General features: G+C 38.7%; 1 protein-coding gene across 3 annotated transcripts in view; it reads right to left on the bottom strand.

Annotated features, from left to right (window-relative positions):
- Positions 1–24,375, bottom strand: part of LOC116941299 (catenin alpha-2-like) — a 32,924-nt gene extending 8,549 nt beyond the window's left edge. The window contains exons 1-13 of one of the 3 annotated variants that reach the window (XM_032952204.2): positions 24,279–24,375; positions 22,405–22,449; positions 20,561–20,674; positions 19,445–19,640; positions 18,767–18,933; positions 17,944–18,063; positions 13,794–14,060; positions 11,433–11,636; positions 5,324–5,404; positions 4,005–4,157; positions 2,135–2,227; positions 1,783–1,939; positions 602–802 (exon numbers count right to left, since the gene is read on the bottom strand). In XM_032952204.2, the coding sequence (XP_032808095.1) occupies positions 602–802; positions 1,783–1,939; positions 2,135–2,227; positions 4,005–4,157; positions 5,324–5,404; positions 11,433–11,636; positions 13,794–14,060; positions 17,944–18,063; positions 18,767–18,933; positions 19,445–19,640; positions 20,561–20,665 (1,744 nt within the window). In that variant the 5' untranslated portion in view covers positions 20,666–20,674; positions 22,405–22,449; positions 24,279–24,375. Of the gene's footprint in view, positions 1–601; positions 803–1,782; positions 1,940–2,134; positions 2,228–4,004; positions 4,158–5,323; positions 5,405–11,432; positions 11,637–13,793; positions 14,061–17,943; positions 18,064–18,766; positions 18,934–19,444; positions 19,641–20,560; positions 20,675–22,404; positions 22,450–24,195; positions 24,233–24,268 lie in introns of those variants that run through there. The other 2 variants (XM_032952202.2, XM_032952203.2) reach the window with 2 other exon arrangements.
- Positions 24,376–24,617: the final 242 nt, after the last annotated feature.

Below are 24,617 nucleotides of genomic sequence, written 5' to 3'. Positions count from 1 at the left end.
TTCTCAATAAAGAATGGCAGCAATCCACTGAAGTAAAAGTACAGATGAATTATAAATAACAGCCATTTCAAGGAAATGACTAACTTCACAAACCAAACAAACATGAATGCTATATAACTTTAATGGGATATTTTCTGAAAATCTGTGATACTGTGGTTTATATTGTACTTGATATTAATTCTTGTCAAAAAAGATATGCCCAAAAGAAGTACAACCTATAAAATGAATAGTGGTTTGCCCACTATGCTATGAACTAAATTATTCGAGATCAATTTAAAGCCATGGCTAACATCAGAAGTGAATATCTGAAAATGTCATGGGCCACCTCTGCCCTTCACCAACAGTCTAGGGTGGTGAAGTATGATCAAACGCCAACTATGACCGATGCAGCAGCCAGCAGTGAATTAACAAAGGCTTCAAATTAAATAAAGATTCATTATTCATTATAAACACTGAACCACGTCATAAAGTAATAGGCCATCGACAGTAAATGCATAATTGAACACTTCATATACAGTATTTCAATAATCAGGTTTTTCACAATGGAGTTGTTGGCATATCAGGAGTGTCTTTGTTCTTTTAAATTAATCACAGCACTCACCGCTGTCAGCCAACATGGTGGTGCTCTCGAGCACCTTCTCAGTGTAGATACCCGGTTCGTAATTTTCCATTTCTCCATTGACCACATGAACCACACGTGCAGCGCGGCCACGAATGGCACCAGCTGTGCGGTCCAAGGCATCCACATCGCCCTCCTGCAGTGCCATCACGCATTTATTCACATCCTCTAGGATGTGGTTCTCTGAAAAAAGCCAACCGCAGAAAATGTCAATGACAAAATAATGTAGGCAGTGGACTATCCACAGAATCCTGCTGATAAACGCAATGATGTGACTGTCACTGTAACAGATAATCCACACATTATTTAACCAATCCCTTATTGGAATTACAAATACTTCAAAGCAAGATAAATTGCATCCTGTTGTATACAGCCATCCATAACATTGCACATCTACTCCATAAAAGATACCATGCATTCCACCTGTTTGAGATAAAAAAAATCACTCGAGAAGTAACAAAGCAATTATACATTTGAAGTTGGCTATAAATAGCCAGTGCCACACTCGTGATAGAATACTTTATTCAATCATAGGTATGCAATTTGCAAAGCATCGGTTTGTAATTATAAATTTGGAAGCTGCAAAGTACCTGCTGATCTTAAGATTAAAAAGGGTTATCCCATGTACATCCTTAAAAGAATGAGACCTTCATCTGCAATGAAGCTCACAGATCACTGGGCTTTTCAATGAAATACACATATCATGTGCTATCACAAACATGTACAGGTATAATACAGATTAAAAAACGAAAATCTGCATATTTATCCAATACATATTTAAGTTGTGTATGTGCACAGCTGACTTCTGGGGTGGACCTAAATAGCAATTTTGTGTACGTGATTAATGGTTTGCCCCTTGCCTTTCAGGGTAATTTTATTGGTCTTATTCATGAAGTATTGAGGTCACAGCAATCCATTACCTCTATGTCACCATGGTCTATGTTTATAGCCTTAATTAGGTTAATTTATCTATTTATAAAATGGCTCGTTTTGAGATCCCACACAAAATAAAGTTGGAAAATACGTGAAGTGTTAAGTTATTTTTATAACGAGTAAAATAAATGACTGTATGAAATGAAAGTTTCATTTTGAAAGTTCTTAACAGAAGAACGCAAATCTAACAATATACATAAATAGGTTTGTCAAAATAAACAGCAGCTTACCAGAGACTGCCAAGAAGTCATCAATGCTGGTAATGTCATCTACCGCTTCGGTGAGGAGTCGAACTTGGTTTTCCCAAGTCTCCTTAAACACATCCATGTTATCTTGAGCTATCTTGCTATTGGGCTTGGCAGCCAGAGTCAGTGCGGCATTAATGACCTGGATAATTGGAGTCGGCAATATGTGAAAACAGGTTAAACAGTTGGGCGCTGAAAGCATTCAAGCACATGTTATAATAAGGCAAACGTTTCACAGATTTTTCATCTTAAATTGAGAGGTTTATCGTGGCATGAAAGGGTTAATGTTAACGTGGAAATTAAAGTAGGCATTATATGCAATCCCACACATTCTAACCTGAGGGCACAATGTCTCGATTTGCTGTGCTGCCATGCGGACAAGTTTCACTCCTTCCTCATTGCTGGACAGGGAGCAGGCGAGATTGGCCACCTGCAAGAATGAATTTAAAAGTAATGCACACACGTATAACAAAAGGTTCAAGTACAGCACGGTTCTATATATTTTGCAAAGCATTCAATAAGCATACATGAAATGTAATCAAAGGAGGTAATGTAACATTCCACATTTTAATGAAAATGTAACTTCATGCTTCCTGTTTTTAAACATTTCAATCCCCTGCAGAATCAAGGCCTTCCAAAACTGCTGTCATCTCATGATTCTAAAATGTAATCACCAAGCAACTACACTAGAGCTGTTTTCATTGCTCCATCTCCCGTGAAGACGTATCTCAGATGCTTTTAATCCCATGGCTGCCACTCCTTTATTAATCTTGACCATTTTCCACCATCCCTTGGGAGTGACATGTCCTGCCCAAATCCACTTGCTTTTTTAAAGTTTGGATTATGTATTTTACCTTATGCACTCTCTTATCCATGTATTCCTTCTCTCTCTTCCAGGCAAGCATCATTCGAAGCACTTATTTTCAGAACATATGATTGTATTAACATTTAGAATAACACTGGTCAAAGTGTCACTTGTCAGACTCCCCTTTTAATGAGTTATAGTACTTTTATTCTTGTACTCTTGATATATTAAAAAGAAAACCTCATTAAGACATTGTGTTAATTAAAGCAGCTGCCATTACATTACATTAGTTAATGAAGGAAAACTGATTTTCCCAAAAAGTGACAAATTGGGAAATGTCAGGATATTTAAATATGCACACAAAGGACTCACCATTATCTAAAGAAATGTTTTGGGAATATAACAAAAACAGAACCTACTGCATTCCTTTAATGAAATAAAGTTTGTAATCTAAATCAATGGTAATCTTTGAACATTATAAACTCACGCGTTTCAATGTTCAGAGAGTACGTGATTAACTTCAGTGCGATTCGTTCCATAACCTTTCGTAAGTGCCCCAAATTAATTCTCGTTGTGAAAAAACAAAGCAATTAAAGCCATGTGTTTTGCTTGGGGCAAATGTTTACACCAAGCAACATTTGTGATTTGCAATCAAGTTGGCTGCTTGCCAGAACGGAAGGACATGTCGGCACTATTTACCAGCCTAAGTTGCAATGCTTACATTCCAACAAAGAATTGTTCACATTGTGTGGCATCATGCATATTAATGCACATAAATGCACAGCCCTGTTGTCAATCCACTGCTGGATGAGGGCCAGACCACATCGTGAGTTGTGGATATTATTTGACCATACTTCAGACCGGCCATTGCGGTTTGGGTAAGGTGGGGAGCAAAGACATGGGGAAGCACAAAAGTACAGGACAACGGGATTTTTGCTGCACTGCCCAATGATGCCACCTTTCGGCCATGAAAGCCCCATAACAAGCGTTTGTGCATGTGGTCACCGATTCAAGCACTACCCAATCTCAACCGTGCAAAGCTTTATTTTTGACAGAATCAGGCATATTTCAGTTAATTTGGTTACAAACCCACATCAACTCGGCCATATGTACAGATATTTTTTGAGAAAATACACATTTTGCATGGAAACTAATATGAATTGTATTTCAAGCATTTGCAAAGAATAAATAAAACGATCATCGTGTTAATAATTTCCAATCGAAAGAAATCCCGTTTCCAGTAAAAAAAAAACGTGATGAACAAACACTCGCGTACAATCGGATTTCAGAGCCTACATTCTGATTTTTTTTGACAATCAGTAGCAATATAACCAAGCCATAGCTCTTTCTTGGAGCCTATTCAAGGTGAGGAACTTGCACACAAGAGGTAAAGACCGCTCACCTCCACCAGTTTGTTGGCATGCTCACGGAACACTTGGGCATACTCCTTCACTTCTTTTTCATTTCCCTTTTTGGCTGCCTCAATCAGCACAAGAAGGGGCACTGTGGTCTCCAGGAAGGAATCAGAAATGTGGTCCATCACAGCTTTACGCAGCTAAAAAAACACACACACGAGCCAAAGAAATGTTAATGCAACACTTTGAAGCTTTGAACGTTATTTTCTTCCCTTCATGACAATTTTACATGTACAAAATATTGCAATTACCAAAAAATAAAATATACTAAAAATACAAAATGAAGTCAACATTTTATTTACATGTGCAAACGTATTTTTACTAAGACAATGGCCACCCTACAATGCTCCCAGAACCTGAACAACATTTGAATTGCACAAGCAGTGAGCTCCACTAACATCCTCGATAAATCTTCTGACAATGGTCAAATCTTCGTAATTATTAAATCTGTGCTTTCAGCCGCTAAATCTAGGAAAAATATTTTCAACTCGACAACCCACGAAGCAACCAAGGAAATGTATAATTAAATATTAATTTAAGCAAACATATACAAAGGGAGATTTATAAGAGCTGGCACAGCCTGCTCAGGAATAAGAATGTTTTGCATGACAAAAACACAATTAAAACCACAATACCATTAAAATCCACTGAAAACCAAATCAAATTCATGTGTACCATATTAATACTTAATACACTACTCACAATGTAAAGCTGTTCTAAATAGCGAGCAGTCACTGGAAGATAACCGTGTATTCTTTTACAGGGAGCATTCTGAAATGTGGACGTGTGTGTATATATGTAAAGTGCATTAAAAATGAACTTGGGCATCCATCAAGCAGACTTCAATGTGTTAAAATAGATATGCTTCGCTTAGCACACCTTGGTAAAAGCAACATTTCGAAGAAAATGTTACTTGCCACAGTTTATTTATCGTACATGTAATAATCTCCTAACAAGACAGTAAACCGCCTTGTGCGCATTAATACCGACAGCATCTTAACATAACTAGCTATATAATGCAAATTCAAACAACATTAATTTCCAAGTTAATTGTTGCACAAAATATGCAGTTTTAAATACAACAATGGGAGGAAAATAACTCAATTTTTCAGTCACATTGTAGTGCCGGCTGCACATATTTAATGAGGCTTATCCAGATGTAAATCTGCATATATAGTTGCAATGCAGGAAAGAAAATTGTACATATCCAAACAACAATGTATATTTCACAAGAAAGAGAACAAGGGAACTGTATTGCAAGCTTAAACACTGCCTCACAGTATTGCCCGAAGGGTAAAGTTCTCACCTGTCTGCGAAGGTCTCGTGTCTTCTGACACATTCTGTCGATTGCCACATTGAGTACATCAGTGGGCTCTTTGCGACCAGCCTGAAAAAAATATTACAGTCATGTCAATTCCCTACTTGTTGCTTTTGCAGTTTTTTTAAAGTGTAGATTTACACAATTCAGATGACAGCAACGGAATATAATCTGGAGACAGTGATATAAGAGCGATATTGAAGCCAAAGCCAATTTATATTTCCCCACTAAAGTCACGACCTCAAATGTTTGTTAAAATATTACCATAGTAAAGGTGGAGTCCTGTAATAGCTTTCTTGTGCGACTTGTGGTTGAAGCGCTTCTACTCAAGGAAGCTCTCGACACCACCTCTGGAGGTTATTTTGGCCTCCTCTTCCATGCTGGCTAGAGGCTATGGGAGCACCCCACACTTTACCCCACCAAACGAGACCTGATGATCTAATGGCAGTTTACCCATGTATACTACAGGGAGGACAACAGGCGCAAAGAAAGCATTTTGAGCTGGAAACCTCTGGGTTGCAAGTCCAGTGTGCTCACTACTACACCATGGCAGCATCCCAACAAAAAAATATTGGAACTATTTTAACACGCCTCTGTAAATCCATTGAAAACGAAGTGTAAGACATTGATTTATTCATAGTATGGCTGGGAGATAACTCTTCTAGATACCAAGAACATTTTAAATAAAAAAATATATATTTTGAAGGCCATTCCCTATGCCCGTTAGAGATGTAAGACGCCTTAACTGGCAAAATTATATCCTTTGTGATATGATCATTAACATGCCCAAAAAACGAATTCCCTTCATAAATATATGTAGCTTTAACACTCATACGCACATTCTAGAGGCAGGGTATTATGAATGTTTCCATATCAGCACATTGTCATGCATTACTTTGAAATGTCAACTCTTATTCTATTCCATTTTGAACGCCATGCACAAAAATTCTAGATATGTATTATCAGCAATATCACATTAAATAAATAACGTATATGCATGTCACCACATGTTCATACAAGCATACAACTTTTGAGCATGCACACTCAACAATTATTAATTTTTATTTCGATTTAAAGCTTTCGTGACTGCAAGGATTCATCTTCTTTGGTTCTTTCGGTAAAGTCACGTAGAATGAGAATAAAAAAATAAATTGATAATAAATTTATATCAATTGATATCAAATTGATATAAAATTGATAATAAATTGATATCAATTTATTATTTTATTCTCATTGTACGTGACTTTACCGAAAGAACCAAAGAAGATTAATTTTGATAATTAGCAATAACCAGAGCTAAAACTAAACTGAACTATACACATTAATTTGAATACATCTTTGTCACAGAAAGTGTCGATATGCCCTCTGAAATAGAGTTTTGCTTGCTAAAAGCATGAACATAAAGGTTGGGCTAAAATTATTTGCATTTTAATTACATGCATTCTGCTAACATTCTAACTTGTGCACTATAAATCCTGGTGCAAGTGGAATATAGACACTGAAGCAATTTTGCAAGGAGGCCAGCAATGGCATTTCAATCAGCCTAACTTATTTCTCACTATCGATCATGCATACGGAGATTGTGTAATTATCAAATCGCCAAGTAGAAATGCAGATGGGACTAAACTTTTATGACATTACCAAATCAAAACATGTGCTTTTCCAAATCAAGAGACTATCCTATAATGATTACAATTATACACTGTACTTCACATTAGTGTATCACCAATGCTAAAAAAGAAATCTAGGTTAATAAAGTTGCATACCACGTGCTAAAAATCCACTCCATTATACCAACTAGACTTGATCCAAAAAATAAAAATGAACCCAAGTTAAACTTAAAGGTTAACATATTTAAGGATCTGTGTTATTTTGGAACAATGCTGGGATGCATTTTTCTGGCCAGTTTAATTAGCTTGCTAAAAATTAGCCACTGAATGCTAAGAATCCATTTCTGTCTGTTGCACCTTCCAGTTTAACACAACATATGCAGAGCACTGGTTGATTTCATGACCATAAATGGTGTTATGCATTGATTTACTCCATACAATGTAAACAAAATTTGCTCTTGGTGCCAACGTTTGGTAAAAGATCTACAGGGTGACAAGGTATTACAAACATAAATGGTATTTAAGCAATTCGTCTCTTTCCCAGTAAACAGGGAAGTTTCACAATTTAAATAGTTTTTAAACCAACCAAAACAAATACGTTAAGGATAATCAAAAAGGAACAATGTTGAAGGTGGAAAAAAGGCAAACTACACCACTTATTGTGAAGGTCGGTCTTCTGTTTCTAATCTACTCACTGACAGAGCAAATTACTACGTTGAGCCAAGAATGTATGTTTGTGTGTAACGAACGTGACGTCACTCTACATGCCGCATCCCCCCATCATAATATTAATGAGCGGTGGATTTTTACATTCACGCAGAAGGTCGAGTGGAAATCTATTTTTTTTCGCAAATTCGCTTTAAGTTTGACGTTTATTTATTGAAAGCTAGTCTAATAAATAATTATACGCAGCAACAAAGTGGATTTGGTGTCTTTATTTATTTCTTCAGCACTTGAGGCAAAAGGTAAGTCTAATTTATGCTTCTACATTATGGTAAAATAGACATTTCTCGGTTATTTTCCAGGTAGTGTATTGAATTCCAATTTATTTCAACCCCAGCGACCGAAAGCAGAAGAGAAAAAAAGTATCAGAGCAGGGAATTTAAAGAAATTGAAGGTCAGCTATATAGAGTGCTACAGTGACATGAAGTGAGGTGTTTTATAACATAGTTTTGTGCAAAATTCACTGCCATAAAATTTACACAAGATACAATTATACTCTGCTCAATTTTTTCATAAATATTACAGCTTCCATCCTAGGACGGGAAAACAAGCTAGTAATATATATTTTAATACTACAAATGTGGAATGCTTTTAAGGAGCACGAGACTTGAAAATGAACACTGATCAAGCCACCATTAATCTTCAAATTTACAGAGTACCATGCAAAACCTTTGGTGGATTCTGTACCTTATTTATCACTGTATAACCTGGCAAACAGCCTCGTTTGCAGCTGAGTGTGACCGTTGTCATCTCAAGCGTGAAATTTCCTTTCCATGGATTTATCATCGTGCCCGAATACAGGCAGTGCTCGAAAGCTGATTACACCAAGACATGAGAAATACTTTGCTTCTGTAAAGTTGGCAATTACTTGCCTAACAGCCAATGCACATTGAAGTCAACCAATAATTCCATGCACCTGGTCATTTCAGTACAGTGCTGTGAAAATTGTACCCAATGCTGGCTCTGAACCAGAGTCTAATTAAATTAAATTAACGGTTTACAGCAATATACAAACCTTAATTGTTGATCAAGAATGACAAATTAACATGTGTTGAGAAATAATTGTGATGAGAGCAAAATACAAGCAAACATTTTTTTCATTTTATGGTAGTTTGAAAAACACGGGGGAGGTTAATAATTAATGGCATTCACTATAATTGTTGGGTTTTTAAAAAGTTGGTTATTTTCATGCCTATTAATGTTAACTTATGACCTAATCTCCAAGCCAAGTCAGGTGAGCATGCACAGCACCCAAGGTGCCACTTCTAAATGCAATGTTAATCACACCGTGTAATGCCTTTTCGCTCAAAGCAAATAATTATGTAGCTCTCCCCAAACACCAAATCGTGATAAGCGAGAAAAATAAAATATTTGGATGATTTTGGTATTAAAATTACCCGAGAAACAAGTTCAGAGCTCATTATAATGCACACCAATGAAATTCCTTTGTATCTGGGAAAAAAAAGTGTCGGACTTTTTATTTATTTAAGACATTCAACAAATATAATTGTATGAGAATTCAAAAGAATGCTATTATTAGGTATCTGAAAAGCTGAAGATAAAAGTATCAGATACATTCTAGTTCTTCGCCAACGGTACTGTTTTTTTATATGTACAGCACTTTGTTATGTAAGAGAAAGCATTCCCACACTTGATCGAGGGAGTTGTTTGACCATTCTTCACCATGCTGGTCAGTGCAGATTGGTGATTGGGACCGGTTCACCTATCGCTTACCACAAGTTTTTACCATGGCTGGAAATCCAACTTCAGTTGCTAAATTCAGTGCAGTGCATACTTTGATCACCGACCATGAATTAGACAGACAATTTAACAAGAAATTGTCCCCAAGCTAAAATCCATTGTTTTCCTTTCCCAGAGACACATTACGTCACTAATTGTTGTTTCGACAGAAGCGTGAAAATTACCTTCCAAAGCATCAAAATATCAAAAGTACCGCTATGGACATCACCTTCGTAATGACACCCAAGCTTACAAGAGCACTCCATAAAGAATACTAACAGGACTTGCAATGCCACTAAACTCCATTAAAGATCAGCACTAAAATATGCAGAACTGCACTGCACTTAATAGAATGTTAAAAGGCAATATGAAGACAGCTTAAATTACCAATACGATAGACAAGCAGTTCATCTGTTCCTCTTCAGTGGGGGTTAAATTTTCAATTCATTTTGATTGCTACACAGCAGTTTGCAATCAAACTGTCACCATACATTTAATTTAAAAGGCTCAAAAGCCTAACCTAGTGCTTTATTTGAAACACTTATTAGATTTGATCAGGGAATAAGTTTGAATTCTTATTTATTTATCACTTGTTAAATATTAAACAATGGAGGCATGAATTGTCTATGTTAATGTATATGATGTAAAATGATAAAAAAAAAAATATTCGAATTAAAACACTTTGCATTTTTAAAGCTACATGTAATAGGTTTAGTGTCTGCCAAACAAAATTGATTCAAAATATATTTTAAAATAGTTAAATGCAAAAATAGACATGTTTACATGATTCATGTCACCTAAGTAGTTAATGATTTTGTGACAATAGGAACACAATACATTTGGTCAAATGCTCCATTGTTAATGGAAGCAATGCAAAATGACATTTTATAACTTCAACCATTAAGCAGATTGACATTGACATGTCAAATTACTGTCAAACCTACAACCACACAACACCATTGAATTTAGATGTTCAGCCCAGTAAAGCAAATTAAAATTATTAAAACCGGTATATAATTAGCATATGCTTTATAAAATATGAAGATTCATTACTACAAGAAAAATAATGTATATTTAACAACTAATTTCAACGTGTATCTTTGTACTTCTGTTAACCACCACGAATAAAAGGCGAGGGGGAGGTAAAAAAACATAAATGAGAAGCCTCATTTATGCAGGTCACAATCAAAAAATCCACATGGGAACAGCCTACTGTGCAGGAAAGTAATAACGCTGGGCCCATATCAAGGAACACAATCACATAATGAAAAAATCCACTCGCCCATCTCGATCGCCATCTCGCCATTTATTGAGAGCTGTCGGAAGTGACCATATGAGCCTCTGCAAGGGATTTTATGGTAATGGCTTTTAAGCGCTGCAAGGTGCTTGCATTTTCAGCCAGAAGCCTTCCCTACTCAGTTCATAATTCATTTTAGTATACCAATGCGGCTACGGGCACGTGGCCTTTCCATCAGATTAAATCTTTCACGGCTTCACCATTTTTAAGTCGGCAGTGCAATTTTTGCAATAAATAAGGGTCATAAGAAACTTGCACTTTCAAAAACTAGTGTCTTCAGCACATTTACTGAACCATATTGCAATTAACTTTAAAGCAGTGCAGCTGTAAGCCAAATCACATTAACTTAAAATTTAAAGATACACATTTTTGCAGTAAAAAGTACAATGTACTTACAAATGTTTTAGATCCTTAAACATTACACGCCAATAAGCAGGTTATGGTATTTCACTAAACTACAAAGGGGCTAAAGGGCATTATTCTCAATGCTTAAACTTGATAACCTTTGACATTTTTTTAAATATTGGATAAGTTGAAGACTCCTGCTTTGTTTGGTAAGAGACAAACCATTTCAATGCCCAAGAGAAAACTGTTCATGGAAAAAACCTTTAAAATAGGAAGCGAGCTTCCATTACACCAACATTATATTTTCCAAGCATACTATTAACCATGAAAGACCAGGTTTATCAGAATTCCATGGTGCATTTTTGAAGTTTGGCATACTTACATTGTTCATGTACTCGGTCAGAAGGTCCTGCAGGGCCTGACGCACAGAGTTGCACTCGGCCACAATTCTTTCGCGTCGATCATCACGGGTGCAGGAGGAGTCTGCCATCAGAGCTGCTCCACTGATGATGCTCTCCAGACGCTCCTCCAACGATGGACGCATACGGGCCTCATTGTAGGTATTGGGATCCAGCACAATCTTGGTCTGCAAGGTACACATTTATTTTCTGATGAAGCCGATTGGGAACGAGCTCACCAGATAAACAAGTACTTAATTTTGCCAATATATAACTACGTTTACGAAGCCAAGCGATCTTAATCTGAACAGGTCTCCAAGTTTGCTTAAATAACATCAGATGAAATCAATACGTTGTTTATGAATGTATCAGACAAGTGCAAGCCAAGCATTCGTCATGTCAACCTGGGGTATTATGAGAATGCACTGTATTTTTCAGTTCTATGCTCGGCTAAGCATCTGAAAACACCAAAAATGTCCTTTGTACGTAGGTTTTCGCAGTCAGTCATAATCCAAGAGTGTCCTTCCGGCTAAACCTGAAAGATCACACTTGGATTGCAATTAATTTATATTTTCAATCTAAGAGTAGATTATACAAAAATACACCAGTGTCCTTTGTAATATTTTTGACAATACAAAAATAAAATCTGGCCAGGGAGTTGCATTATAGATATACAACTGTATACTGCTACCCTTCCCCCTGCTAATGTCAGTAACCCCTTGCAAAATAAATACATTTGTACAAACTATCATTATCAATACCCAGAACACATCTTAAACGGTACCAATAAATAAATGCAACATATGACCGATATTAACTGAGAATATTAAGTTTATCATTGTAAAACTAAGACTTGTGCAATTACATTCCTACAGCTAATTTCACTCATATCAATTCTCGTTTATGCCAAAATTATGGTATTACTGCTTTCGTTAAAAAAATAATACTTTACGTATGATAAATTCATTGGAAGGCAAATAACATTTTATGAACACAAACTAAAATGTCTCGGGCAGCTATCCTGTGATGTTTGCCATATTTTTATGTCCGTGCACACCAAGGATGCTTGTACATTAATTTTCAAACTAACACGTTCGTCAATAACAGCAGGTGGCAGCACAGTCCATTATTTTTATCAGTACAACTTAATGCATCATTTGTGAAAACAGTGCCACACAGTGGGTATCACCGAGTAGCTTTTCCTAATTTTATATATTCGCCGATCTTTCGCACCAGAGCGACATTATTTCTGGTCTTCTTTCGAATGGATTCATAGCAGCAGATTAAAGATGCAATTTTAGATTTGTTATCCACTCAATTGTCTGTTCAGACGCAGAGGGGATCTCGTCCGTTCCTCCTTTAAAGGAATGAAGACATCCGCTGTTTATGTGGTCGATCGTTTAGGATTGGGGGCCGCACTTGCAGGCCGCCGAATCTTTGATGCGCCATTTGTGCATCAGGTGGCCTGCATCGGCCATGCTAGGTCCCAATTCTGTCGATGGTCGACCATTGGCGACGTGGAAGGTTGAAACGATGAAAGGTTGAAACAGGGAGGGGTCGAAGGTGGGGTCCTGTATGAATATGTAAATTTTTGACGTCGGCCGCAGTTTTAATTCTGGTAATGTTGTTTATACAGATAGGGAGCTCAAACATGGGTAAAAGTCAAACCTCTACTTTTAAATCCAAAATAATGATTTCAAATAGCAAATGGAAGGTTGGGTCCAGTGAACTTTTTTAAACCAAAGACTAAATATTTCTTCATTCGCAATCATCCGAAAAGCATAATTGTTCATTTTGGGTACTGCAAAGGGAGATTTTTTTTCCATTTCAATGCTGTGATGAAAAATTATATCTGTGGGTTATCCAGGGTGCCGAATACAAATTACATTTAGATTAACTTTTTTTAGGGACGCTTTCTGATGCTCAAGCCAGCAAAGTAGAATAAGGCCACCGTCAGTCACTTGCAATTTTATAACAAGTAAAAGAGCTTTAATGTTAATTTTAAAGTTATAACCATACCTAGCTACAGATTAATATGGACAACTATAACTGCAATATATAATTGGTAATACAATTCCAATTAATAGCAGGTTCACTCCTTTTATGTAATTTCAGATATGAACGCAAATACTGTTTTGTATTTTGAATGCAGCACACACAATTATCAATGTAACATCACACGCAAGTATTAAAACTTAATTTGTTGCATAAAAAAAACAAGTACACTCTGCATCATGTAAAATTACTGATACTTATTTTAAAATATTACGTACTCTCTTCCGAGATGTTATGTACAAAATGCTATACCTCAATGAGAAACCAAAACAAGCACACAACTGACTTACATCAAAGTCATTTAGGGCAGCAGCCAGCTCGCCCACATTGTCTGCGGCCTGCGTGCGGCTGGGCACGGAAGTTGCCTGAGCAGCATTGGAGATGCTGGCAATGGCCTCCTGGACCTGTTTGTAGACGTAGTCTCTGTTGGCCTTGGTGGCCGCCACATCTGGGTGGTTGAGGAAGGCCTGTGAAGCCGTGTACAGCATGGTAGCATTCTTCTTCAGGCTTCCGCGTGCTGCTGCCATCTCATCACGCAGGCGTGGGTCCTTGAGGTCCTGCACAACCACGCATTGTTTTTTATAAGTGCTTAAATCACTTCAAAATCTATTCCCATTAAACAGGCAAAGATAAAAAGGCCCAACTTTACCACTGTACAAAGTCAATGCACAAGTCAACTCAATGAATGCAGTCATTATCCTTTGCTGAGCAAGCTACAAGCCTAGAAGCATTATGCTGCTTGACAAAGGCAGCACTGAAATACAAGAAAGTGCTAAATTAAGCAGTCCTTGTTTGCGTGTCACTACTATAAAAGGAATGGAAAAAATATCCAATCGTAAATACTACCGAGTGATTATTCTTCTTCAAGTAAAGTTTCAAAGGAAAATGTGCAATGTAGGGCTTTAATTCAAACCGGTTCTGTTTTAGTTGTAGCAGTCCCACGTAATGTACTAACTATATGGAACATGAAATCATACAAAGTCAAGGCCATTAATGGTAAATAATGCCTCTTCTAATCTGCCAAACATTTATAAATCAAAATAGTACGTATCATATGCCCAGTGTATGTCTATTTCAGCCTGAAACAGACAAACGGGAAATAAAACACGTACAACTAATTTGACCACGAATAAGTTGCGTTATTTAATCATGATAAACATTCCCTTTTGGTACCTGTTTTGTAGTATGTTAACCTGAACACTGCTTTATACAATTCATCAGACTTCCTGCTCCACTATTATTTCTAATAATGTGCAAACATTAAACACATTTTGGCACTTGTGGGGGAGGGAGGGGAAATTTGAAATGCCTAAAATAACACTGGTCCACTTTTCAAAATGCACCTCCTTTAATTTGATTAACTTTGAGAACCACTTATCATCAAAATATTTAATGGCATGCATTGTGTACATGTATGCTTCCACTGCTCATTCCACTTGATTACATGGTAGAAATTACGGATTGCCATTTATACTTCTAAATTCACAAGCACTCACATTACAACTTAAATAAGATTTGGATCTCTATTTAAATCTTACCGATAAGTCATTTTTTGTCCGTGTGTCTGTGGACGAAACTTTAAGGATTTGACTCGCGAACTGTGGCGTTGACGTTAAAAAAAGTTCCAGGTACCATGCGATAAGCCCCGTGGTGAGCCAGCGCTATTCCGATTTCACATCCGTCAACATTAAAGCAGTTCAATTAACAATGTAGTACTATTTATTATTATATTAATACGCTGAACGCGCCAAAGCACACATCTGCGCATGCGCGAGACAGCTGACCGGGGATTGCCCCTAGCAACGCACACGCCATCACTGGGGGGAGGGGGGAATTGTCATTCGCTTAAAAAATGCTAAAAAAATACACAACGCTGAGGTAAATTATTCAGTGTCATGTCCTCTCCCCACCCCCACCCCAATGTGTGCAATTACTACTATAGAGTCGCTAGATGCTACTACTATAGTCCATAGATAACTACTGTAGAGCGGGCGGGGGGGATGGTGGGGGGGGGGGGGGGTAGCGGCCCAGCCTCAGCCTGCCAAGGTGCCACCTCGACCGGCTGGGAAATCTAGGCGAGGCCGGGGGCTCAGCACGGGACTAGGCCTCACCACGTCTGTGTGTGTGGTGTCTGTGTGTTGGTGTCTTTGTGTCCATACATCATAAGTGCTGCTGCTTGCTATGAACTCACAACATTCTATGACACCACCACTATGCAGTGGTGGTAGTTGCAGTGGTCTGTCATCGTGTGTTTTGTCTGTGGATACTATCATCAGTAGTTACGACTATAGTCAGTAGATACTATTATAGAGTCAGTAGATACTAGTCCGTAGCTACTACTGCAGTCAGTAGATACCTCTGCAGTCAGTATATACTGCTGCAGAGTCGGTATATACTATAGTCAATAGATACTGTTATAGTCAGCAAATACTGCTATAGAGTCTGCAGATACTACAATAGAGTCAGGAGATACTACTATGGAGTTCGTAGTTACTACTATAATCAGTAGACACTACTATTGCATCAATAGATACCACAATACAGTCAGTAGGTACTACTATAGTCATTCGATTCTACTGCAAAGTCAGTAGTTACTGCTATAGTCGGTAGATACTATAGTCAGTAGATACTACCGTAGAGTCGGTAGATACTACTATAGTCGGTAGATACTACTATAGTCAGTAGATACTACCGTAGAGTCGGTAGATACTATAGTCAGTAGATACTACTATAGTCAGTAGATTCCACTACAGTCATTCTATACTGCTGCAGTCAGTATTATTGACTACAGAGTCAGTAGATACTACTGTAGAGTCAGATACTACTATAGTCACTAGATACTACTCTATTGTATGTAGGGTGTGTAGGTATGACTACGCGGAGGTAAAAATATTTGAGGGGGGGGGTCGACAATTTTCGGAAACCTTTTAGGTCAACTATTTACCCCCCACTTTCTATAACTTTTTGGGCTACAAGCCTCTTGTAATTTTGTTGGACAAACGGCACGCCGGGCTTCAACAATAGCTTTGTATGTGTATGTTATGGATTTAAGAGAAGTTGTGAAATATATTTTTCCCCCGGGTATTTTCCGCTAGTATATACATAAAACCCTTTGGCCTAGGTTGCCACCCATTTTCATTTCCCCCCCCCACTTACACACATCCACCACCCCCATACCTTATCCCACCAGTATACATATTTTAGCTCTTTGTCAACTAGCATTGAGGAGTCGTTATTTGACCGACTCCTCAATGCTGGCCAGATGTCTTGGTGGGAATAACCAGACTTTAAACCCAGCATAGACAACTTGCCAATCTACACGTGTACTAATTATCCAGCTAGGTGGCCAGAGATGTAAAGAACTTTCCCATTGTTTCAACTATTTCACATCAGAATATCTCTGGATTGCAATTTTAATGTCCTAACTGTGATACCACAGCTGCATTCTCATATATTTTGATGGTGACTTTATAACAAGTAGCTAACCTATATGAATATTTTTCCAAGGAACTCCTCCGACTCTTTTAACAATTTCAATGAATGAGGTGTAAATTGAAAGTTCGCGTTATGTAGTTTGAGAATGAGGTAGTACTACTAAATAACCTTTTGACTCAATTTGGCTCATCAGAACCATTGCTGCTTATCAACTCAACCATGTGAAATGATGGCCCGCTGCCTGAAACAAGCAATACTATCTTGTTTAAAATCATAAAATGGGTAGGCTTGCGCCATTGGGCAGAGGTGTGAGAGCAGAAGGGAGCTGTTAAATCTCAATGGGCTTCCCACTGCACTTGTATAAATTGATGAGCTATGATGATGTTTAGACGAGTTGACTGGCAAGCATTGAGTCTGTGATGAATGTCTGACGAGTCAGGTTTTGCGAAAGTCACCCCCCCTACACCAATCTATAGGACTGGTTTCCCAATGATACAAGCATTAACACCATTACATGGCATTACCTCCAAAGTACATTGTACATATTCCATTAACATTCATTATATGTATAATGCATATATGGCCAGTGTGCACAACAGATAGAGCATATGGCTTGCAAGTTAAAGGTTGCGAGTTTAAATCTTTGATAGGGGTCAAATAAGCCTTTTATAATTCCTGTTGGATTGACAAAACGTGTTTCACTTTGGGAAGTCAATAATGGTGGGCTTTCCAATAGATTAAGCTTGCCCCAGCCACAAGGATATGGAATTGCAAACACTGGGTCAGCTCTGTAAACAAGACCCTGAGCACTGCACCACACTGGTTTGTGGTAAAGTGTTACTTAAAAATATATAGTATTTAAATTTACCAAAAGAGTGTTTTCATACAATTTCTTAGTTAGAGGTTTCATTTGCAAGCTATTCTTCATATGCAGTTTCATATGTTAAATACACTCTAGGGCATAAACACAATATTTCTTACAAGATAACAAGACCACCTACGTACCTGCTGTCGTCTGGCTGCCAGATGGTTTAGAGTCACCATCTCCTGGCCAAATTTCTTAAAAGTGTTGGCAAGCTCCTGTTGACTTCCAGCCATGCGCACTTTCTCCAGGGTTTCTTCAACCTAATACATACAGCAGGAAGAACACTTTAAAATTACTGATCATTACAGCCAACAGCAAATGTTCATGCATTACTGCACAACAGTGTACCAGGTGCAAAGGCCGCAGATTAATATCCAACTCGCACCTCTTTCAGAGCAATTTGAATCCCGTCAACGGCAAGGCGACGAGCCTTCCGCATAGGAATGGAATTTAGACCGCTAGCTCAGGGACAAACAGCAGACAAGCAATACGTCACTCTCCTAATTAGAAAAAAGCTGGCGGACCAGCCAAATTACAGAGCATGTATTTCATAAGGGGATTCCACTGTACAAATATACAAATGCACATATGCATGCAAATGTGCAAACTTACATCAAAATAGGAATGGTTTAACAAATGTACGCATATCACGATGGGCGTTTTCTTAACTGAAATTCATTTCCAAATTGTCAAAAAACTCTTGACAATGATATTGATAAGTCATGTATTTATTAAGTTAGGTTTAAGGGTTGTATAGAGCTTTTGTGAAAAGGTGGGAAGCCATCTCAGCTCTATCAAAGCAAAAAGCATTTTCTAAAAGAAACACTCCTCTTGTAAAACTAAAATACACGCATTCTCTGAATTCATACCCATAAATGTTTTATACTTGAGAAAATAAATGTGTACATGCATTACCAATTCACCAAGGGCAGAAAGTTCACAACAAGAGTACAAAGAACGCACGATGCGCAGGTGTCGCAGGAGCTTCATAACGTCGGCCATGTCAGCGAGGATGAGCAGGCGAGTCACAGCCGTGAGCAGGGCACGAGCGGCCCGCACCATCGCCCCACGCTTCATTGACGAGCACGGGTCATCAGCAAACTCCCCGGCTGCCGAACGCATGGTCTCGCCTGAGCACAGCAGATGCAAGCGCCAAAAAAAGTATTCAAGAATGGTGGTCCTTTTTTCCAATTCAAGCATTTTGGCAAATGCAATAATTGTGTATTAATTTATTTACCAAGTAGTTAGTGGTTTTCAGCAACATAAAACTGACTTCAAATTATTTCCAATAATAATTTCCATCTAGTAATGTATTTTTTTTGCTTGCAATTGTCAATCCTGAGCAAAACAATAAGTGCTTGTAACGTGAATAATTTACACTTGGCAATGAACATTTTTGCTACTCATGTTTAGAGGAGTCCATTTCACAGGTGAAGGAAGCTAAGCTTCCAGAAAAATAAACTTTCCCATTAGAAAACCGAAATATTACATTAATACCACAACACAAGTTCACATTTTGTTTACATCAATTTTAAATGTTTAATGATTGCAAAGAAACACCATTGACATTGTACCATAGGTATATAAATTATCACAAAATCGTTCATTAAAGAGTCACAAGAATTATAACTAGAGGCTTACCCTGGGTGCGGACTTGATCAACTGCATCCATAAGTTCATCCTTGAGATATTCACTTTCACGGGCAATCTGGTCTCCCTTGTCAATAAAGTTTTGTGTGGCCTTTTCCACTGAAGCACTGAGCACATGGGCCTTCTTGGAGCGCCCTTTTTTCTTGTTGGATGGTCCCTTGCTGTTGATATTCACCAAAGTAGTCACCTAAAGAATGTTAAAATCATACATTTAATCGGGGGCATGCAAGTGCTAAATAGAAAATAATACAAATTGAAACATAACACTGTCGAAGGCTGCACTGAACATTGTGCAGTCCATTACGTTATCAGTGTCACGAGGTCCATATGACATCACCGTAACCTGCAGACATGACTAGATTTTTCAGTGGCTTTATCATATGTAAGCGATAGGAAACATACTGCAGCTATTTCCATATCGTGGATGTGACAGCACTTTACACTTAGACACGATATTTTTAGCTTAATAATGTATACGTTGACTAGACAGTGAATTTAATAAATTAAGATTGCACAAACGTATGCAGCGTTGATCTATTTTTTTCATGAAAAAATATAACTAGAACAATAATCAAAACAAACTGTCAACACTTGAATGGATTTGTAAACTAAATGACTTATATAATTTCCTCCACTTTCCAGTAGGCATCAGTGCTACATGGTGATATTTCACTTCAATCTGGATAGTGCTCATGTTAATGGCACAGGATACGACAAAGAGGTGTTACCGTCATCTTGAATGGAAAAGTCTTTGATTTGACTGCAGGGATTCATATTCTTGGTTCTTTCGGTAAAGTCACGTAGAAGGGAAACAATAAAATAATAAAAATATAAAAAATAAAATTCTCACGACGTTTCGACAGCAAGAACATTTTCTTGCTGTGGTTTTCACACCTGATGATGATTACTTGTGTTGCGGTCGAAACGTCGTGAGAATGTTATTGTTTTATACTTGTTGGAATATGGAAAAGTGCCATTACAAATGCCACCTTTGCTTTGTCCCTTATTTGTGACCTGGGTAATTACTGGAGTTAAACAATAAGTCAATCTAATTATCAATTGCTTATCATTGATGGTATTGTGTGTGCAATAACAAACAAGCTTCACCTGCTGCACTAATGGTTCCAAGGTCTTTTCCACCGAGAGGGTGCGAATTTCGAGGGTTTTCGGATCCCATTTGAACTGGATGTTTGGAGACGTGATGGAAGACATTTTGGTCTCCTGGAAAACAGCAAAAATATTTTGGACGAAACACTTTCGTTCAAGTCTAAAAACTATAAAAAAAGAGGACAGTGTAATCAAAATCTCAAATACATGTCCTACTTGTATTTATTTATTCCATGCAAACGAAATGTTTGTCACCCAAGTTGACCCATGTATTTTTCATTCGCATGTTTCAATATTTATAACAACTAACAAGTCACCTACACATTCTTACAAAATGTAAAATCAAGTATTTCCCACAGAACATTTACACAATTTGTATATATTTTCATCGGACCATGCTCAAGGGAAACATTCAACATATTTTAATTATTTTAATAATATGAAATTGATCAAATGTATTTACAGCACTTTCAATCCACTGCTGGATGCTGGTCAAGGTGGTTGTTGAACACTTCGCCATGCTTATCAATGAGGGTTTGTAAAGGGGGGAGGGGACCAGGAGTGATTTGGTTATCACTCTTTACCAGTGGTCGGCAATAACGCAGACCTCCGGGTTCACAAAGCAATGTGTTAATCCCTACACAGCCGCTCAACCTCACCATAATCAATGCATGCTTTTTACTGATGTAATTGGATAGCCATGCGGCCTGCAACGTTGTTTATATATATTCGTTCTAAAACTGTAATTTTTACAAGAAAATATCAAACTGATGATATAATAATTAATACATTGCCAAAATAAAGTGATATACATTGCTAGTTAGCATTTTGTGTGTTTTTTACATGATACTCCGAAGTAATCTAGGCACCAATTCTTAATTATCTTAAGCATACACTTTTATAAGAACGCATCCCTACTTTAACACATTTCTACCTTTTATTGCTACAACCAACTCCTAAATAAACCTCTATACAAACATAAGCCTTAGCGTAAAGAAAAACAATCATTTCACAAGGCCATACAGAAAAAAAGTATCCCATTTACTTGCAACCGAAACTCGACCAGATTAAATTAAACAAACATTTAAAAGTTGGATTAATAGAATGCGGTCTGCGCGCTTATCACCCACATTTTGGTTCCTGCAGCTGTCATGTATGATGGCTGTTAAAGACCCTGCAGCATAACTTAGGATAGTAGACCCGTGTGCACAAGTCAAAGGCTACAATACCAAATCTAAAAATTACTGGAAAATTATTAACATTAATCCCTGCTTTTTAGTTTAGTTTGCAGGTAGACGCTTATTTGATGAAGGCTCATCTGCAACTATTTTATTCATTCATGCATAGAAATACAAATCAATTTAACACGAAGGCTTTGACTACCAATATTATTCATAACAACGGTTTTTGGGTTAGATTGCATAAATACAAATGTGTCAACCCACCACCAATTAGTAAGGGTTGTCGCGTGAAAAAGTGCCAATTAGTGACTACAGCACACCGGTGTGTTGGAGATTAAACCCACAAGATTTACGATTGGAGTAGACGTTTCGATGGCGTGATTACAATCAGCTTCACGGCCATTTGCCAAAATTGAAAGCTCCTGACCTCTAGTTGTGATGCGTGTGATAAAAAAAACACCACACTCAAACACAGATGGTTCAGGTCTACCTTTCAAAAACATTCAAAAGATAGGTATTTTAAGGATAACAAATGTGAACCCGTATAAAAGCACTGGTCAGATGGCACAGACAAGAGGAAGCAGACTTCTAAACTTTAAAACAATGGCTGGGCTTTTGTAAGTCAACTGTGCAAGACAAATTACAGGCAGGGGATGTTCTCACCTGGTTAAATATAAAACACCAAACTCACACCAAAGCACTGCGCACCTGTTGGAGATAAGACAAGGTAGTCCAATTAACTCTCAAGCACGAATATAATACGGGTCAATCTTTCCAGACCACGTCAACTGTCCCATGTTAAAGGACAAACTCGGATCTGAACACCGATGCCATGTAGCAACAAAGAAAACAGAACTATTAACATGCATGGGTTGATGAATAACAGGGATGTCTCACCTGGTTAAACAATAGCAAATGTTAACCCACACAGAAGCACTACATTAAATGCGGTAGATCACAGCAGGTTTGCTTCTAAAATCTCAAAACAAGGATGTTTGGTGTATCTTGCCATAATAATCACTGGGATGTTCCACTGGTTAAATAGAGGACACACATGGTAACTCGCCAAAGAACTGTACCTATGGCACAAAGTTAAGTGGCCGTCTTCATGACCGACATGGCAGAACTGTGCACCCATGGCTGATGACAGAGATGTCCCAGTTAATAAAGAAAGAACTCACAAACATGCACCACGGCCACGGTTTTAGACAAAGTCAAGCGGCGTGTTAAACGCTAAAGAATGAGTGTGCAGGTCTAACTTGCCAAAAATAGTTTCAAAAGGACAACAAACAGCGAAACGACCCGAGAATCTCGGCAAGAGCTCGGAAGCTGGGTTAAGAGCGCAGACAATTGTTGGGGATTGATTCGGTGACCATCATGCATAAAAAAACATTATTTTGGATGCTACAAGGTTACGTTGTCCAGATCGCAGTGCAGAACATCCATTGTAGTAATGTCCCAACTTGTATGATCCTGCGATCAACCCCCATTTTCCAACGACATGAGGAGGCCCTCATCGAGGAGGAGTGTGACAAAAGGCATGTGCATATACATTTTACATAAATGTAAACTCACCACGGCAGCATCCCCATAGCGTGCACAGTACACAATCCATTAACATTAACTCTTAAAGACGGCTACGTCGAGGGCAAGTACACTGCTAGATTCGTTTACAGAGGACGTCCCACCTGGATTAGGTAAAATCAAGTGGTAACACCATAAGGGGGAACCAAATGTGTATACAGTACTTTATTACACCCACTGTGACTAAAGCACCGTGACCATGGGCGAGCCGGGGCAGTCGCCCCGACCTCAACACACAGTACGAGACCAACAATGGGCATTTCCGCCCTGCAAGAATCAGCTTCAAAGCCCACATTTAAACACAGCAAAATACTCGTTCGCATTTATTTATTTAAAAAAAACAACGCGTATAAGAAGCACAATCGTCTAAGTGTACGTATAACATAAACCCCCCCCCTCCACAAAAGCCTCCTAGAGGGCCTCAGTCCCGAATCACCACAAAACCCAGCCGATAAACTTTTTTGTCGTGTAAACCATGCGAGCTGTTCCATCTCCAACCCAGCCCGCCCGCTCAACCACAGCGCGCGTGCCGTTTTAATCGTCACGAGAGAATCCTAAACAAAAATCGCACTGCTTGCGCGTATCTCAAAAAAGGCTTGAGGAGAGAGAGAGAGAGGAGAGAGGGGGAATGGAGATAAATACATGTACAAAGTCGCAAGTCGAGGGGTGAATACAAAAAAAAAACCAGCGCCCACAAACATGGCGGCCCCGTATCCAGTGGTGGGCACCTCCCCAGGCAGGAGCCGAGCCCCATTCACAAACATCGACGCAAAAATTTAAAACCCAACGCACGCACACACAACACACAGCACACACAAACGCGGCCGCCGTCGAGCTAAAGCGATAACTCAACTCGGGTAAATTACGCACACGGGGGAAAACAAAAAGATTACACTGCGCGCCAGGAAAATGTGCCTCAAAGCTGCGGAAACAAGGCCCCTACCTGCCCGTACCAAAGTTGAACGCGAAGGCCGAGCAATGGAAGCGACGACGAGCGGACGACGCGATGGCGGGGGCGGGGCTTTGTGTGGAAATAGACGTGACGTGCGCCTGGGTGGGCGGGGGATTGCTCGCTGGTGGGAGGGGCTTGCTCGGAAGTGGGACGGAGATTGCGCGCCAGTGGGTGGGGCTAGAACGCCAGTGGGGAGGGGGAATGCTCGTCTGTAGGGCGGGGGCTTGCTCGCTAGTGGGCGGGTATATTTGGACAGTGGGAGGGGCTTGCTCGCCAGTGGGCGGGGCTAACTCGCCGGTGGGCGAGGGGTCTCATTAATTAACGTGGGGGGCTTGGACGG

This window comes from Petromyzon marinus, chromosome 11 (genome assembly GCF_048934315.1).
Source record: "Petromyzon marinus isolate PM22_M1 ecotype Great Lakes invasive population chromosome 11, UKy_Petmar_22M1.pri1.0, whole genome shotgun sequence".
In the NCBI taxonomy this organism is placed as follows: domain Eukaryota; kingdom Metazoa; phylum Chordata; class Hyperoartia; order Petromyzontiformes; family Petromyzontidae; genus Petromyzon; species Petromyzon marinus.
Note: the sequence above shows the minus strand (reverse complement) of the source record. Positions and strands in the feature narration are given on the sequence as shown.